Source organism: Calidris pugnax, unplaced genomic scaffold (genome assembly GCF_001431845.1).
Source record: "Calidris pugnax isolate Ruff unplaced genomic scaffold, ASM143184v1 scaffold181, whole genome shotgun sequence".
Taxonomy (NCBI): Eukaryota; Metazoa; Chordata; class Aves; order Charadriiformes; family Scolopacidae; genus Calidris; species Calidris pugnax.
This window is the reverse complement of record NW_015090976.1, coordinates 145,091-162,066: the sequence shown is the minus strand read 5'-3', so window position 1 is coordinate 162,066 and position 16,976 is coordinate 145,091. Positions and strand designations below refer to the sequence as shown.

The 16,976-nt window shown below is 45.6% G+C and overlaps 1 protein-coding gene across 1 annotated transcript in view; it reads right to left on the bottom strand.

Moving 5' to 3' along the window:
* FAM171A1 (family with sequence similarity 171 member A1) overlaps positions 1 to 7,798 on the bottom strand; it is a 151,480-nt gene extending 143,682 nt beyond the window's left edge. The window contains exon 1 of the mRNA XM_014952944.1: positions 7,537 to 7,798. Coding sequence (XP_014808430.1) covers positions 7,537 to 7,798 — 262 coding nt within the window. The remainder of the gene's footprint in view (positions 1 to 7,536) is intronic.
* Positions 7,799 to 16,976: the final 9,178 nt, after the last annotated feature.

The window sequence follows — 16,976 nt, the reverse complement described above, 5'->3', positions numbered from 1 at the left end:
TTCCACTCGGCGGGGGCGGCCGTGCGCCCGCGGAGCTCCCCCGACTGCATCGCCTCCCCCGGCCCTCGGAGCTGCCGGCTCCGGGGCCCCGGGAAGGCCCGGGGCAGCTCCAGCCTTCCTCAGCCCCTGCGGCTTCGTCGTCCCCGGTGCATACGCGGCCTTTCCCCCTCAGGCTCCCGGTCGGAGGAGTCCCCGTGGTCCCCCCAGGGTGCTGGCTGCCTGTGGCCTTCCCCTGGCCGCCAAGGGCGGAGGGGCCTGGGGCTCCCCCGCTGGCCCGGATCCCGGCCCTTCGCCCGGTCTGCTGCCTGTGGCCTTCCCCTGGCCGCCAAGGGGCTCCCCCGCTGGCCCGGGTCCCGGCCCTTCACCCGGTCTTTGTCCGAGCCGCCCTGCCGTGTGGGCACAGAGGGCAAAACGCAGGCGAGGGGAGAGGCACTGGAGGATGCGAAGGACAGGTCTTGGCTGGAGCGTGTCCAGAGGAGAGCCACCAAGCTGGGGAGGGGTCTGGAGAACAAGTCCTACGAGGAGAGGCTGAGGGAACTGGGCATGTTTAGTTTGGAGGAGAGGAGGCTGAGGGGAGACCTCCTTGCCCTCTCCAACTCCCTGAAAGGAGGGTGTAGAGAGGTGGGGGTTGGCCTCTTCTCCCAAGGGAATAATGACAGGAGCAGAGGAAATGGTCTGAAGTTGGGGCAGGGGAGGTTTAGATGAGATCTGAGGAAGAATGACTTTCCTGAGAGGGTGGTCAGGCCCTGGAAGGGCCTGCCCAGGGAGGTGGTGGAGTCACCATCCCTGGAGGGATTTCAGAAAGGTGTAGACCTGGCACTTCAGGGCGTGCTCTAGTGCCCGGGATTGTTGGGTTGCGTCTGTAGGTTGGTTGGTTGGTTTGTTTTTTGTTTGTGGGTTTGTTTTGGTTTTTGTGGTTGGACTCGATGATATCAAAGGTCCCTTCCAACCATGAAGATTCTGTAATTCTGCGATCCTTTTTGTTAGTTCTTGTTTAAAGAATAAACCACCTAAGGTCTCACCAAACGCATTTAAAAATTATTTAACTTCTGCGTTGTTTCCCCCCCCCATGTTCTTATATCTTATTCCAAGTTGCATTTTTATTTCTACTCTCAAAGCAAACAGAAAAAGTGCTTTCTTCTGGTTTGTGTTTAACTGTAAGTACCCTCTAGATATCATTCTAAATATTTTTATTTACTTTTTTTTTTTTTTACTTCAGCATATTTCATCTGTGTCTTATTCACAGTGAAAACAAATACTTGAACATTATGGCACCTCTTCTTGACTCTGCTGCTTGACCGTGGTTATCCAGCCCTATCTGAAACATCCTTGAAGCAGTGAAATGACTCAGAAGTGCTGTTTACAGCCCCAAACTGAGGCCCTGTTCCTCTCCCCGCTCTGTCTCCACAGCTGATCAAAGCCACTGAGGTATGAAATGGAGGTTGGGATCCTTTGTGCTAGCACATCTCATTCGTCTCAGTCAAACTAAATTTGGTCCAGAATGAGGGAATTTTGACTTTCTGGATCCAGTATTCAGCTCTGAGAGTGGGACACTCACCAGTCACGGGCAGCTGAGCTACAGATGCCAGCCTGACTTTTGGCCAAAGCTGTTAAGTAGCATTCTACAACATTTAATGATTTTTTTTTCTCCTGAGACTTCTTGAAATATCATAAGCAGGTGGAAATGAGACTGTGCGTTGCTTTTTGCGGTTGGACTCGATGATCTCAAAGGTCCCTTCCAACCATGAAGATTCTGTGATTCTGTGATTGGTATTTCTAATCTTCAGGCAGTTCTGTTGAGTCTTTACTTTCAGCTGTGCCAAGGGAAGTGTTTGCTGTCAGCTGGCACACCCCAGCTGAGGCTGTGCTAACCTTAGTGGGACCTTAGTCACCTAAAGGGGAGATGTGTAACTTCCCGTAACTTAGATTACCTTTCTGTGTGTGAAATAAAATGTCTTTATTCATATTTTCTATCTGCCTTGAATTACACTGTTAAGTGAGGACTTAGTAAATCAGAGAAAACATTTAGAAATGGTTTGATTCTGATTTTTTTTTTTTTTCATTCTTCCACAACAGTAATAGGGAATTGTGAGAGCTGTCCTTTATGGAAAGTTTCATTTTCTACTTGTGTTTTACATCAGAACATCAAGTTATATTTGCTCTCTTTTTGTGGAAGACTCTACGGGTGACTGGAGAGCGAGTAGGACTAAGCCTTTAGAGGCAAGTCAAGAGAAGGTGAATCAAAAGAATAGCCTAGGAGAGAACAAATTTTCATTAAAAAATATTAAGACCTTTCTTTCTTTTTCTAACCTAATGTCGGCATAGAATTAACCCCGCGGTGCATGATGCTCATTTATCTGATCACAGAATCTTAATCACAGAATCTTAGTGGTTGGAAGGGACCTCTGAGATCATTGAGTCCAACCACAAAAAAAAACCAAAAAAAAACCCCAACAAAAAAAACCAAAAACAAAACACACCACACCAAACGCCCACCAAAAACACCGCACCCACCAACTAAACCCCACACTCAACACCTCACCACAAACCAATAACCTTGGGCACTAGAGCAGGCCCTGAAGAGCCATGTCTATACGTTTCTTAAATCCCTCCAGGGATGGTGACTCCACCACCTCCCTGGGCAGGCTGTTCCAGGGCCTGACCACCCTCTCAGTAAAGTAGTTCTTTCTAATATCTAATCTAAATCTCCCCTGCCCCAACTTCAGACCATTTCCTCTGGTCTTGTTGTTCGTCCTTTGGGAGAAGAGGCCAACACCTGCCTCTCTACAACCTCCTTTCAGGTAGTTGTAGAGGGCAATGAGGTCTCCCCTCAGCCTCCTCTTCTCCAAACTCAACATGCCCAGTTCCCTCAGCCTCTCCTCGTAGGACTTGTTCTCCAGACCCCTCCCCAGCTTGGTGGCTCTCCTCTGGACACGCTCCAGCCCCTCAATGTCTTTCCTGTAGTGAGGGGCCCAAAACTGAACACAGTACTCGAGGTGAGGCCTCACCAGTGCTGAGTACAGAGGTGATGGCCTCTCAAAGAAATTTTGCCCATTTCCCACATTTGACTGGAGTCATAGGGCCTTACAGTGAACAGTGTGTTGACTAACAGGCCTGCAACGAGGAGCGAGTGCTGGGAGGCAGCGTGCATTGGGTTTGGCACGGTGTCACGCGAGTGTGTGCAGCTTCCAGGTGGGAACTGGCTCCTCTCCTGCCAGCTCAAGAGTGCGGGCAGAAAGAACACGTCTGCCCACACCCATCTGCCCAAAGTCCCCTCTCTTTCCCAGAAGGTAAGAAAATGCATTGTCACGTACAACATACAGATTGCCCTACGCGTCCTGCTTCACATTTGTGCAAATGGTACTGATTTCTGTATATACTGATTTCTGTATATTCCTGATTCATCCTTAAAACAACAAATCTTCCTCAGAGTTTACTAGCTGAAACCAAGCTTCTGAAGTCAGCTGTCTTGCTGCTGATCTGTTAGAGCTCACGTGCAATTTCCCTTCTCCCATAGAAGGAAAACTGGTACTTAAGTTGGTTTGAAGAGGCTGTTTAGGAGCTGAGCAACAGTGCTCTGATGATGTGGAGCCCTTTGTTTCTCTCATGCTGGGTGCTTGGGCAATGCAGCAGATCAGTTATGTCATCTTGTGCAATGCACAACCACATACTAATTTATACAGAAACAATTGAACTGGAATTCCAGTTCCCCACACTCCCATCTGAGGAACACGACAGGGTTTTGCCCTCCTGACAATACCAGTCACCATCCCACATCCTCTGGAGTGTTCTTTCATAGTGCGTTTATGGGATAAAGTTTTCCCACTGAAAATTTCTGCAAGAACATTCTCTCTTCATCAAAACATGAAAACAAGTGGCTGCTGCCTTTTGAAAAACATGAAAGCGTTGTTGTGAACGTTGCTCCAGTATTTACAGGGGAATGGAAAAAAATAGCAGCTTTTTAGAGGGATTTAACTCAAATCCCCATGTGCAGCAGTGTTGCCTCCGGCCTAAAGCCAGTTTAGTTTTTGATGCTGAGCCTTGCAATCTGAAGCTACCCTGTGGTTCTGCTGTTGTGTTTGTTTTGGAAGATGCACAACAAATAATGAGAGGAAGGATATACAAGATACCGCAGAGAGCTATAGGGAAAGGGGTTGCAACTCCAAGGAGGGGGGAGCTTTGGGCATGTGGCCTCTGAAAACCAAAAAAAATGTCTGTAGATAATATTTGCTTTTTCTACACTCCCTTGGGCAAACAGAAATAAAGGGCAGAGGGAAACGGTGGGGTTTTTTAAGCTATAGCCTTTGGTTACTATGAATCAGATACTGTTTTAATCAGTTGATCTACTGAGGAGCAAAGCAGAAAGTTTTAGCCTCAAACTCTTAGAGAAGGTTGTAGAGCAGACAGGAAATCCACGCTGCAAATGGGAATCTGCTGTGAACTGGTCAAAATGCTGACGTTCTGTTCTGAGGGAAAAAAGGTAATTAGCCATCTGAATTTGCTTTTGTCTCCAGTTGGAATGAAATGTCAAAATTCATACTCCTTCATATACCAAGTATCCCCCGACGCTGAATTTTGGGAATGCCAAAGTGAACTTACTAGAACATTTCATTTGAGTGAAGTCAGAGCGCTTTGTCTTGCTGAAGTCGGAGGCCTTTGTTTCAGCTTTTGATTTGGAAGCTCCTTGACACAGAAGATGATGGAAGCCTGTTCTCTGGAGGATGTGTTGCTCCCTGAAAGATGTCATGCCCTGTTTTCTCAAGCAAGCTGGGGCAGAAGTTCGTTGGAATCTGACTCTGCAGCGATGGTCTGCTTCACAGGAATTCAAATGCCACTAAAGCATTCGTGGTAAGGGGCAGCTTAAAAATCCTCGGGATCTGCAGAGATCTGCAAAATGCATCTTTGCTCTGAAGTTTAGTGAAAAAGATAATCTTAGATGCTTGTAACAGAGGTAGAGGAGGACACCCGCTCCACCTTACATGCATTGGGTGCTATGTGCAGCCCGCCCAGTCTTCGTTAGCACAGTGCCATATTAAAAACATTTGGACCAAGCCAAAATAAATGGCCTTAGTATATTCTAGTTTTCTTTTGTCCTTGGAAAATTGACAATGCAGCTCAAGGCACTCTAAAGTACTGTGGACTCCTTGGCTTTTGCACATAGTGATGGTTCAGATTCATGTTTTTCCATGGCTGTTTGAACAGCCACCTTATAAAGGTGAGAAAATGACTTGCTTTTGTTGTGGTTTCTCCTACTTCAGGATCTGGGGTACTTAGAAGGTTACCTTGACAATTAATTGCAATTTGGTTATTACACATTAGAGTGTGAATGGAGCTGGTAATGCATTTTCTTTTCTATTTTTTTTCGGCTACAGTATCTTGAAATCTATTGAAAAAACGCTGTAATTCTCAGCAGCCTTTTAAATGAGCATAACTGAGGAAACAACGTCAAAGAAAAAGAGTAGTTAGTAACCGGGCAGTTAATTGTGACTGTTGTTAGTTTTTAGTTGCAAGTAGCAGTTGTTATCCTGAGGTCAACTTCCTTTCAAAAATGTCAGGACAGCCTTGCCAAGCAGCCAGCAACCCAGGCTTTGGGGTGAAAAGCATTACAAGCAATAATGATGGAAGCATTACAAGTAGATTAAATGTTTACCAGTGGGAGCAAGGAAAGAAGAAGCAAGAGAAAATATTGTTGTTGGCCTCAAGAGAATTCTAAAGGAAACAAGCTAACAAACCTTTAAGGAAGAGCAGGATTTGGACTCAGAACAAGTGAAACCAGACATATTCTCTTCGTCCAAGAAGTCCATCACTACTGGCTTTCATGAAAATAAAATCAGACACACATCCTAATATTCACTAATCATTAAAGAGAGGATTAAAAAAAGTTACGTGACTAAATGCAGGAGGAAGTTCACAGGTGAGTGGTTAAGGGAGAGGGGGACTATTGGCCATAGCTGATAAAAAGTGCACAGAACAAGCTAAAATGAAGAGATGGGGATAAATAATGATTAACTGTAATTGAGCCCTTAATGGAAACAGATTAATTTCAGCTTCTACAAGAGAAAGACATGAAATGTGTACTCTATTATCTGATCTGGTACTGAGAAGGAGGGCAGCTATTTTAAAGGAGATTCATATGGTTGATAAAGAGAAAGGAAAAAAGGACAAGTTTAAATTAAGACATGGGAAACCAGGGAGGAACAAAACAACAAACACTGTCAAGTAGAGGGACTGGATGACCTTGCAGGTCTCCTCTATCTCATGCTTCTTTGACTCTTTATGAAGACAGCAGGATCTCAAGTAGCGGGTATTTAGGATATCATGTTAATGGCCAACTTCAGCAGACTTGTCCAGCTACAAAAACTCTGCTTTTCTGCAAATCGCTTTGTAATTCTAGAATAATGAAATTACTAAAATGCAGCTCTGAGTTTCATCAAATTGCGTCTTTAAGACACTGGCAATAAGTAGAGGTGCAGCTTTTCTCCTCTTACAGTGCGAGTGTGGTGGTATCTGCATTGTGGGTTATTTTGGAGTTTTTCCAGCTGCTTTGTACTCTGCTGAGAATAAGCAGGATATTTGGCTGTGCTGATCTGTGGTCACTTCACGTAGAAACCACATGCTGGCGTGCATCCAGTTTGTACTGGGTCACGCTCCAGTAGTTTGCTGTAGCCTTGTACCAGCCCATATTATTGCACACCATTTCATAGAACTATAGAATCACAGAATGGTTTGGGTTGGAAGGGACCAGAAAGATCACCTAGTTCCAGCTCCCCTACTGTAGGCAGGGACACCTTCCACCAGAACAGGTTGCTCAAAGCCTCATCCAACCTCGTCTTGAACACTTCCAGGGATGGGGCATCCCCAGTTTCCCTGGGCAACCTGTCCTGCTGTCTCACCACCATCACAGTAAAGATTTTCTTCCTAATATCTAATATAAATCTCCCCTCTTTTAGTTTAAAACTGTTCCCCCTCGTCCTATTGCTACGATCCCTGATAAAAGAGTTCCTCCCCAGCTCTCCTGTAGCCCCCTTCAGGTACTGGAAGGCTGCAGTAAGGTCTCCCAGAGCCTTCTCTTCTCCAGGCTGAACAACCCCAGCTCTCTCAGCCTGTCCTTGCAGGGGAGGTGCTCCAGCCTCTGATCATCATCTTTGTGACCCTCCTCTGGACTTGCTCCCACAGGTTGATGGCTTATGCTGGAGGCCCCAGAGCTGGATGCAGTACTCCAGGTGGGGTCTCACAAGAGTGGAATGGAGAGGGACAATTGCCTCCCTCAATTTGCTGGCCACACTTCTTTTGATGTAGCCCATGGTATGGTTGACTTTCTGGGCTGCAAGCGCACATTGACAGCTCAAGCTAGGTGGACCTGCAGGGGGGATGGACTAGGTGATCTACAGAGCTACAGAGGTCCCTTCCAACCCCATATCATTCTGTGATTCATGTTGAGCTTCTCATCCACCAACATCCCCAAGTCCTTCTCTTCAGGGCTGCTTTCAATCCACTCATCGTCCAGCCTGTATCCATGTTTGGGATTTCCCTGACCCGGGTGCAGGACCTTATACTTGGCCTGATTGAACTTCATGAAGTTTGCATGGGCCAACCTCTCAAGCTTGTCCAGGTCCCTCTGCATGTCATCCCTTCCCTTTAGAGTACCAACCTCCCCATTCAGCTTGGTGTCCTCGGCAAACTTCCTGAGGGTGCACTCTATTTCACTGTCCAGGTCCCCATCAAGGATGTTAAATAATACTGGTCCCAGTATGGACCTTTGAGGAACACCGTTTGTCACTGGTCTCCACTCAGACATTGAGCCATTGACTGCAACTCTTTGAGTGCAACCATCCAGCCAATTCCTTATCCACCGAGTGGTCCACCTGTCCAACCCATGTTTCTTCATTTTAGAGACTAACATGTTGTGTGGGACAGTATCAGATGCTTTGCACAAGTCCAGGTGGATTTGAACTGGGCTGTCCTGAATGTCCCAGCTCTGTGGGGAAAGAGAAAATACCAGTCTTTGTAGCCAGACCCATGGAATGTTGGAGAGAATTGCTAAGGCAGCAGCCAGCAGTCACAGGAGTGCCAAGCAATGCAGAATTGTATCAAAAGGTACAAATGTAATAAACCCATATTTCCAGCGGAGCCCCCACTGTTGTCTGTATTTAGATGAGTTGAACAGGATTTTTGCACTGGATACTAATATCTAGGATTTGATTCTTGCAGAAGAAGTAACTGAGTAGTGTCTAGTACTGGACAGATGTGTGTGAGATCCCAGCTGAGAACTGGTGGTACCAGGTCTAGCCAGCCTGGTCAGGTGGCCCTCACCCCCAGCCCTCGCTGGCAGTCTGCTCTTTCTGACAACTGGTAGAAGCACTGCGTTGGAGATAATTCTCTAGCCATGGATCACAGAATTATAGCTATAATACGTCTGGTGCTCATCTAAGTCCTTGTTTTGGGCAGATGCAAGGTAGTTGCTGTCTGAGTTCTTCCCAGCTAAACAAGAATGACCACAACCACAGAGATGGTGGTAAGGTACTTTCTAGCAGTCCATATGGTATGACTGCTGGGAAGCCACCTTCTCCAGAGCTGTACTTCATCCCCTATTTTCCTTCTCTCCAGGACACAGCCCATGCTCATACCTGGCCCCCAGCCCCTGCACAAGAAGCATTTGAGAATCCCCTTTCAGGGTGGTAGATAGCCAGAAGGACCCTTGGCTAACTCTTTCTAGCCATGGTATCTTTTGGAAGTCAAAAACCAACCCTCATGCTCATACCTGGCCCCCAGCCCCTGCACAAGAAGCATTTGAGAATCCCCTTTCAGGGTGGTAGATAGCCAGAAGGACCCTTGGCTAACTCTTTCTAGCCATGGTATCTTTTGGAAGTCAAAAACTCTTCCTCCTCCATCCCTGTCCTACATTGCAGTCAGGCCATTTCAGCCTCCAAGAGTTCCTGTGGTAGCAAATGATGTCTGGGAGCAGAACCAAATGTCAAAAGCTTTTCCACTGGAACATCCCATGTAATTTCTTTCAAGTCTGCTCTGTTCTAGGAAAATCTCGGTACCTTCTCTTCAGGGTTTTTTTTTGTCTTTTGTTTTCACACAAAGGCCATGGTGCTTCTTGACAGTGGGAAATGATTATGGTCTTATTCAAATGCATGACAAGCTCTGCACATTTTTGTCTTTTGTTTTCACACAAAGGCCATGATGCTTCTTGACATTGGGAAATGATTATGGTCTTATTCAAATTCATGACAAGCTCTGAACGTGTGGATTCATCAATACTGAAGAAAATATTTGTTCTCTCTCATCTGCATTAGCACCAGCCAGAGCAATGGGTGATTCCATCTCACGGGACATGGTCTCCCTCCGTTGAGAGGGGAAATCAGCTGTTACAAAGAGATAGATTGGGTCAAAGGCTTTCAATAGCCCACGTAGCCCAATGGAAAGTGGAGCTCCCAGAATGTCTGAAATTACCTGGGGTGTAGAAGTCTGCAAAGCAAACCCTGCACTTCTAGGACTATCTACTCAGAAAACCATGCTCTTATTGGTGTAAGGTCAATTCTAGCACCAAAATGTCTTGCACAGTGAAAGCATATATATCACATCAGTTGACAGCAGCATTGCTGTGTTATTAATGATAATAGCACTGTAGTTGCTGAAACCATCCGCAGCAATTTTCTCTAGCTCTACTAGCATCAACATCATCGTCAGATAATGTGCCATAGGTGTCTTTTAATGAAGGCAATTCAGCAAGTGGTTGACCACTGAAGGCCAACGTATCTGTAGTGGCACTTTCCCACAGGAGCCTGTCCCTGCTTTGGTTGGAACAACAGACTTTGATAATCTGGAAGTTGTTTTTTTTCTAAACCCTTTACAGAGGGAGGTTCTGTACTAACAAACTCCAGACAGTGTTTACTAGTCCTGAGAAAACTGTGCTTCATTAGTGGCTTCTTTGTTGTCGATCGACTTGCTGCTCAGTGTTTGTAAACTTCTCAGAGGGTTCCTCCTGGGTCTCTGAAAGGTGTGGAGCCACTACAACTCTCCCAGGCAGTGGTGCAGTTGACACCTCCTGTCAGTCCCTTGCTTGGACAAATCTCAGGAGCAAAGTAATTGGAAAGAATCAGGATCAGAGAATTTGGGAAAAGGGTAATCAGACTATCTACTGCAGAGAGTTTGTCCAGCTTTAACTCTATAAACAGTGTGCTCTCTGCTTCCTACCTCTGCTTGAGGGTGTGGGGGGAGGCAGTGTGTACAAACACAACTGGAAGAGCTCCCCACACATGCTGTCTTTTAATTATGTCCTAGAGAGGGAAAGAATAAACATTAACAAACAATTCTGACTTTCCCCTAACCTTTGCAATGAAATCATCCTGTAATTTATGGTTTGATTTTTTAAGATGACTTTTTATTGGATGAACAGGCTCATGTGTGCATAGAAGAGTTCATCAGTCAAGAACATATATACACAACTCCTAAAGACTAGGAAGACTAGGATACTTTTTTTTTATTTTATTTTTTCACAAAAAAGGAGAGAGTCATGAAAAATGCCTTGAGTATTACTTGGAATCCAGACAAAACTGGGAAAAAACCTGCCCTTTTCGTGTTTTATGGCACTGTACTATATTTTTTAAGTTATGGTTTATGTGTCCACACTCAGCAGATTTAAGGTAAGATAAGGTGTCCATTCTTTTCTTTTTTCCACTGTAGCATCTGGGTTCTTAAAACAACAAAAAAATCCCTTATGATTTATCAGCCCTAATTGTCTTGCAGTGGGATTTCAGAGAGGAGATCATTAGCACACCCAGACACAACGCAGATGTTCCTGTGATGACATGTCTGCAGAAGGAGTGTATTTCCCTTCTGCCTCCTCCCTCTTTCTTTTTCCTTATCTCATCTCGTTCCCCTCAACACATTTGTCATTTATATCGGCGTGATGGTTGTTGGGGGCAGTGAGGGGGAAGGAGCAGCTGGGCTGGTGTTTCAGCTGCTAGGGCAGGGAGGTCTCAGCGGGGAGGTGGCCCATGCACCCCCGTGCACCTCCCTTGCTGCGAGGTGTCCTCTGCTGCACGTGGCCATGCCGTGTGGATCAGGGAATTAGTGGGATTAGCAGGGATGAGTAGGATTGCCTTGGATGCGCCAAGCCTGCTGTGTTTGTGTGTCACACCTGAGAAAACCCTTCCACCAACATTACCGGTGTCCTGGCCATCTCAACTGCTCTCCTGGCTTCATGGCCCAGTGAGGAGGACCTTTCCATAAGGCTCGTTTGCAGGCCTCCTGGGTGGAAAAGGCTCACAACAATTCAGCTTCTGCAGCACGCTTATTTAAGCACGGTATTATTTATGAAGATATTCCTGTAAAAAATAAATGTCCTCTGGCCTGAGGGAAAGTAATAAATGTTCTAAATTATGTTCTCCATCCAGAATTAATCTGGGTGACTGGACAAGGGAGTAAAGAAGTGATGGAACAAGAGCTACAATTTCGAAAGAAGCAGTTTTCCCTCCAGTTGCCTAGCAGTCTGTCTTGGGGAGCAGAGAACACAGGGCACCTCTGAGTCTGAAAAGGTAAAGAGTTGCAATTATATCTAGAATTTTAAGACATTTTCTTTAAGGAAAAACCCTAAGGAACAGAAAAGATGAGAAGTATCACACAGATAGTCATCTTGATAAGAAACATTTCCCAAAGGAAAACTAATGGAAGCTCTGCCAAATCAGGATCCATAGTGCATGGTTTATATATAAAGTCTTTCTCCTTTTCCCCTCAAACCTATGCTGCATGCAAGATTTATTTTATTCTTGTCAGGGCAAATAATTCCATGGCTACTTTCCATTTTAGGAGTAAAGGCTGAACTGTTTCAGTACAATCGTACCCATTTTAAGTTTCAGTATCTCTGCACGCATATTTATAACTCTTAACACATTTTCAACAGAAATGTCATACAGAGGCATCATATCTCCTGCTGTGTTTTGTGTGTTTCTACCGTAAGGGAGCCAGAAATGGGATAAGCTAGAATGTTCACCATCTTCTAGCTTCTTATATTAACATATATAGAATATTGATAATGATATAACATATTGATAACAAATTCCCCATCCAAAAGAGAGGTGTAAGAAGATGCAGCAACTGTGTGCTGAGGTTAAACAAGTTTGGACTGCAAATGAGACACGGGTTTTCAACAGTGAGGACAGCTAAATAGTTGGCAAATCACCTAATCAGAATATGTCAGATGAATTAACAGAGTGCGTAATAAATTCCCACGTAATTGGATGTTCAGGAGATTCAGATAAGCACTCAAGCATGAAGTATGGCAAAATCTGAGGCACAGTAGAGCCTTTAGTTTCATGATGATGGATTGTCAGGCCAGTGCTTTCAGAGCTGTCGTGCTGGGACCAGTGGATTTGTTTCGAAAGCGAGCAAGGAGAGCTCTGTGCCTCTGTCCTAGCTTTTCCACTGTGGTTTTCACCATTTTTAAACACAATTGCTCCTCCACATCCATTCCAGTGACACATAAAACTACCAGGAATAGTTACTGGGGATGGTGCAGGAACAAGTCAAGCACACATGGAAATGTTTGAAAAGCCAGTTGCTAGATGCAGTGCAGATGTTGCTCATTTGGAATACTGGTAGCTCTTCTGCTCACAATTATTTCCAAAAATACACTAAACACTGATGTGAACAGCAAATTCTTTTCTTAATCAATACTTTCACTTTGGAATAGCTTTGTACTATGCAAGTCAATTTGGAAAGGAAAGAGTAAGTGACTGCAAGTAGAAGCTGGAATATCTCAGACAAAAAAGAAGATCCACAATGGGGAAGGGTAGTTTCCATTCTCCACTGAGTGGCATTTTTAAGAACAAGTAGAGTTCACAGAACCTTGTCCTGAGTCTGCCATGCTTGTGGGAAAAGCAAAACAAGAACGGTATGCAGAATACTGTATATTACAAACACTCCAGGCATTATGAATGGAAAAAAATATTTATCCCTGTAGCTGTTATTGCCTCATAGATTGTTTTTTTTTCTCTTTTCTGACTTTCATTATTCCAAAATAAGTTTGTTTATAAACCAACAAGCTTATAAACTGTGTGTAAAAAAAATCAGATATAATGGTTTTTGAGATGCCACATTAATTTAAAATAACTTTTTGACATTTACTTAAATAAATATTAAGGTCTTCAAATATTGACCCTTCTTTTCAGAAACTGAGCTTTTTTAAAAGCAGTTAAGTATCTGGGCAAGTTTCTTCTTTTTAAAGAGGGATTTAAAATAGAAAAACAGGTGCAGATAAACACTTGAGTTTCAGGATCAGAAATCAAGCTTTTGTTTAAAAAAAATTTGATGACCAACTACATCAGCTTGAGAAGTGAGTGGTTTTGAACTGCATATCATTCTGGCTGTGTGACAGGACCCAAAGGGTAATTATTAATGGAGCAGGTTCAAGTTGGAAGCCTGTAACCAGTGGAGTCCCCCAGGGGTCAATACTTGGACCCGTGCTGTTTAATATATTCATCAGTGACCTGGACGAGGGGACAGAGTGTATCCTCAGCAAGTTTGCTGATGATACCAAACTGGGAGGAGTGGCTGACACCCCGGAGGGCTGTGCTGCCATCCAGCGAGACTTGGACAGGCTGGAGGGCTGGGCAAAGAAGAACCTCATGAGGTTCAACAGGGAAAAGTGTAGGGTCCTGCACCTGGGGAAGAAAAATGTCAGGCACCAGTACAGGTTAGGGGTGGACCCGCTAGAGGCAACTACTGAAGAGAAAGATCTAGGGGTCCTGGTGGACAGTAAAATGACAATGAGTAAACAGTGTGCTCTTGCGGCCAGGAAGGCCAATGGTATCTTGGGTTGTATAGGGAAGAGTGTAGCCAGCAGGTCAAGGGAAGTCATTCTCCCCCTCTACTCTGCACTGGGGAGGCCACAACTGGAATACTGTGTCCAGTTCTGGGCTCCCCAGTTCAAGAGGGACAGGGAACTACTGGAAAGAGTCCAGCGTAGGGCTACAAAGATGATTCAAGGATTGGAGCATCTCCCTTATGAGGAGAGACTGAGAGAGCTGGGACTCTTTAGTCTGGAGAAGAGAAGGCTGAGGGGAGACCTTATCAATGCCTACAAGTATCTCAAGGGAGGGTTGAAGGAGGAGGGAGCCAGACTCTTTTCAGTGGTTCCCAGTGAGAGGACGAGGGGCAACGGGCACAAGTTGGAACATAAGAGGTTCCACTCAAATATGAGGAGAAACTTCTTCACGGTGAGGGTGGCAGAGCCCTGGGACAGGCTGCCCAGGGAGGGTGTGGAGTCCCCTTCTTTGGAGATTTTCAAAACCCGCCTGGATGCTCCTGAGTAACATGCTCTAGCTCTGGGCAATCCTGCTTCAGCAGGGGAGTTGGACTAGATGATCTCTATGGTCCCTTCCAACTCTAGAAATTCAGTGAAATTCAGTGAAATTCACCTTGAGGAAACAAAAACCCCTTCACCCCAGCCCTTGAGAATTGTGGTCAGAGATATCCTAGACTATCCAGAGGCTGGATCCTCTGTGTATGTATTTCCCCAGCCTTCACATCACTATTTCACACCAAAGAGAAGTATTTTCCTTTTCTGTCTCTCACTTCGTCCCATATGCTCCTCAAAATTCAGAGTTGACCCTGAAGTTGGAAGATGTCACCCTCCCAACACAGTGTCTGTAACGGGCGCGTGGAGCGGTGCTGCTGTGGCAGACTGGGCACTGCTGGTCTCCAGGTCACCACCTACACAAAGGGGCTGTTTCTCTGCCACACACCCCTGGTGGCAGCTGACTTCAGCAGGGTCTGCAAGCACTCAGCTTGTCAGAAAGACATAGAGTCATAGAATCATTCCGGTTGGAAAAGACCCTTGGGATCATCGAGTCCAACCATCAACCTCACTCTACAAAGTTCTCCCCTGCACCATATCCCCCAACACCACATCTAAAGGACTCTTAAACTCATTCAGGGATGGGGACTCAAATGACATGCCAAAACCTATCAGTATGAGCCAATTATAAATTTTGCTGCTCCTGTTATGACTGTGGCTTCTTATAATTAGCTCCAAGACAAGTAAAGTTCTGATGCTGAGATGCTCCTGACAGTGTCCACAACGAGTGGGTAGCACCGATGTAAATCACCGCCCGTGCTTTCAGCGGGGATGCTGTTGCAGTCCCTCACTGGAATTTGTGCTCTGTGAACAGCAGCAGCATGTCTCTGCTTCCCAAGAAGAGGAAAAAAATGGCTGTGTGGAAGAAACTTCCGCATTACAGACATTCCAGTTGTTCCTTTGAGCCACAGCCGTAACTCTCTCCAGATGTAACCCTTCACTTCTCCCTCTTTACAAGTTTATTTTCCTTGTAAGGAAGAAAAACAGGGAAAAGATTTTTTTTTGGTGGGTGTAAACCAAACTGAGAAGTACTGAATGTAAAGAATGAAGGCGGCTTCATACAACATCCGAGTCTGGCCAGTGAGCCGAGTCACACGCACACCGAGCCGTGGAAGTGCTGTACCCCACAGGATGCCTCTGTCCAGGTGAAACTCATCTTCTTGCCTAACATCGGGAGAGGAGTGTGTGTGTGCTGCTGCGTACACAAGCAAGAGAAATATAAGCTTCAGTTTGTGGCTTGAACAAGGGGCTCCGTGGCCTCTATAGCTCCTGCTGGAAACTCTGGTCCAGATGGAAGTCGGAAGGTGCCGCACACGTGCTGCCTGGGAGGTGTTGATCACAGCAAACATGTATGTACAAGGCTGTGGCAGCTCCACCACTCTCATGTTTCTTGTTGATGCTGCCCAGAGCTGGAAGAAGGTACATAGTGAAAGTACAGGCTGCCCAGGGAGGTGGTGGAGTCACCATCCCTGGCTGTGTTTAAGGGCCGTTTAGATGCAGTGCTGAGGGACATGGTGTAGGGGAGGACTTTGTAGAGTAGGGGAGATGGTTGGACTCGATGATCCCAAGGGTTTCTTCCAACCTAGACGATTCTATGATTCTATGATTCTACTCCCTTTTGGATTTCAGCTTAAGTTTTGGCCTTAGGCATATGCTCTTCCAGTCTCTGTATGAAGAAGATTTCCCACTTTTCATGGCTGGAGGGTCACAACAGCTGAACGTTCTGCCTAGGCCCAACAAAACAGTAACACACCTTTGGTTCCCCAGCCCGGGAGCCTTGTCTGACACTATGACTATGGGCAATGGTGAGAGGACCACAATCGGGTGTGCTGTTTTGGTCTTGTGGTGAGTGACGGCATCGTGGGGGAAGCTGAGGTGCTGATTGAACTACCCTGTCTTTTAACTGCAATCATCAGCCTCTGCTCTCCAGCCGGAGGAGCTGGGAGTGACCTGCCCGGTCGCTCTCACGACTGTGCCATTCACCAGAGGAGCAATTGAGCAGAGAGGGGAGTTGCAAGAAGGAACCTCAGAAGAACTTTGGGGTCGTTTTTTTTTTTTTTTAACTTTAGTTTGCTGGATGGGGAAATCACAGCAGAAATTTCAAAATATTCAGATTGTGTTTTACCACTCCATTGTATTGACCCCGCTGATGTGCTGTGTGCCCACGTTAATGAAAGAAAACCCATAGGTTTATTTTCTCTGAACAAAGGACTAAAGCACAGCTTGTCAAGAGACCTTCAGGCAGATCTCTAGCTTTTCCTGAGGTTGCAGTGAGTCGATGAGCCTAACATCTTTGTAAATTTAAAACCAAACCCCATTGAAATGAAATAGCTGAACCAAGTCATTTTTGCTGCCATCAACATTGGGCATCTCCTAGATGTCCAGACATGGTGCTCCAAATGGGGCTTCATATCATTAACTTTTTCTTCACCCAGAAGCTCTCCTGAGACTGTCAGTTCACAGACTGGGCCTGATGCCCAGAGCTGACCTCTGCCCTCAGGCTCCTTCACCCTTTTGGTAAAATGAGCCCTGAAAGGAAGCTTTAGAAGATGTGGACACACTGAGTTTAATTATCTTGTTCAGGAATAGTTACCACTAAGACAATAGCGTA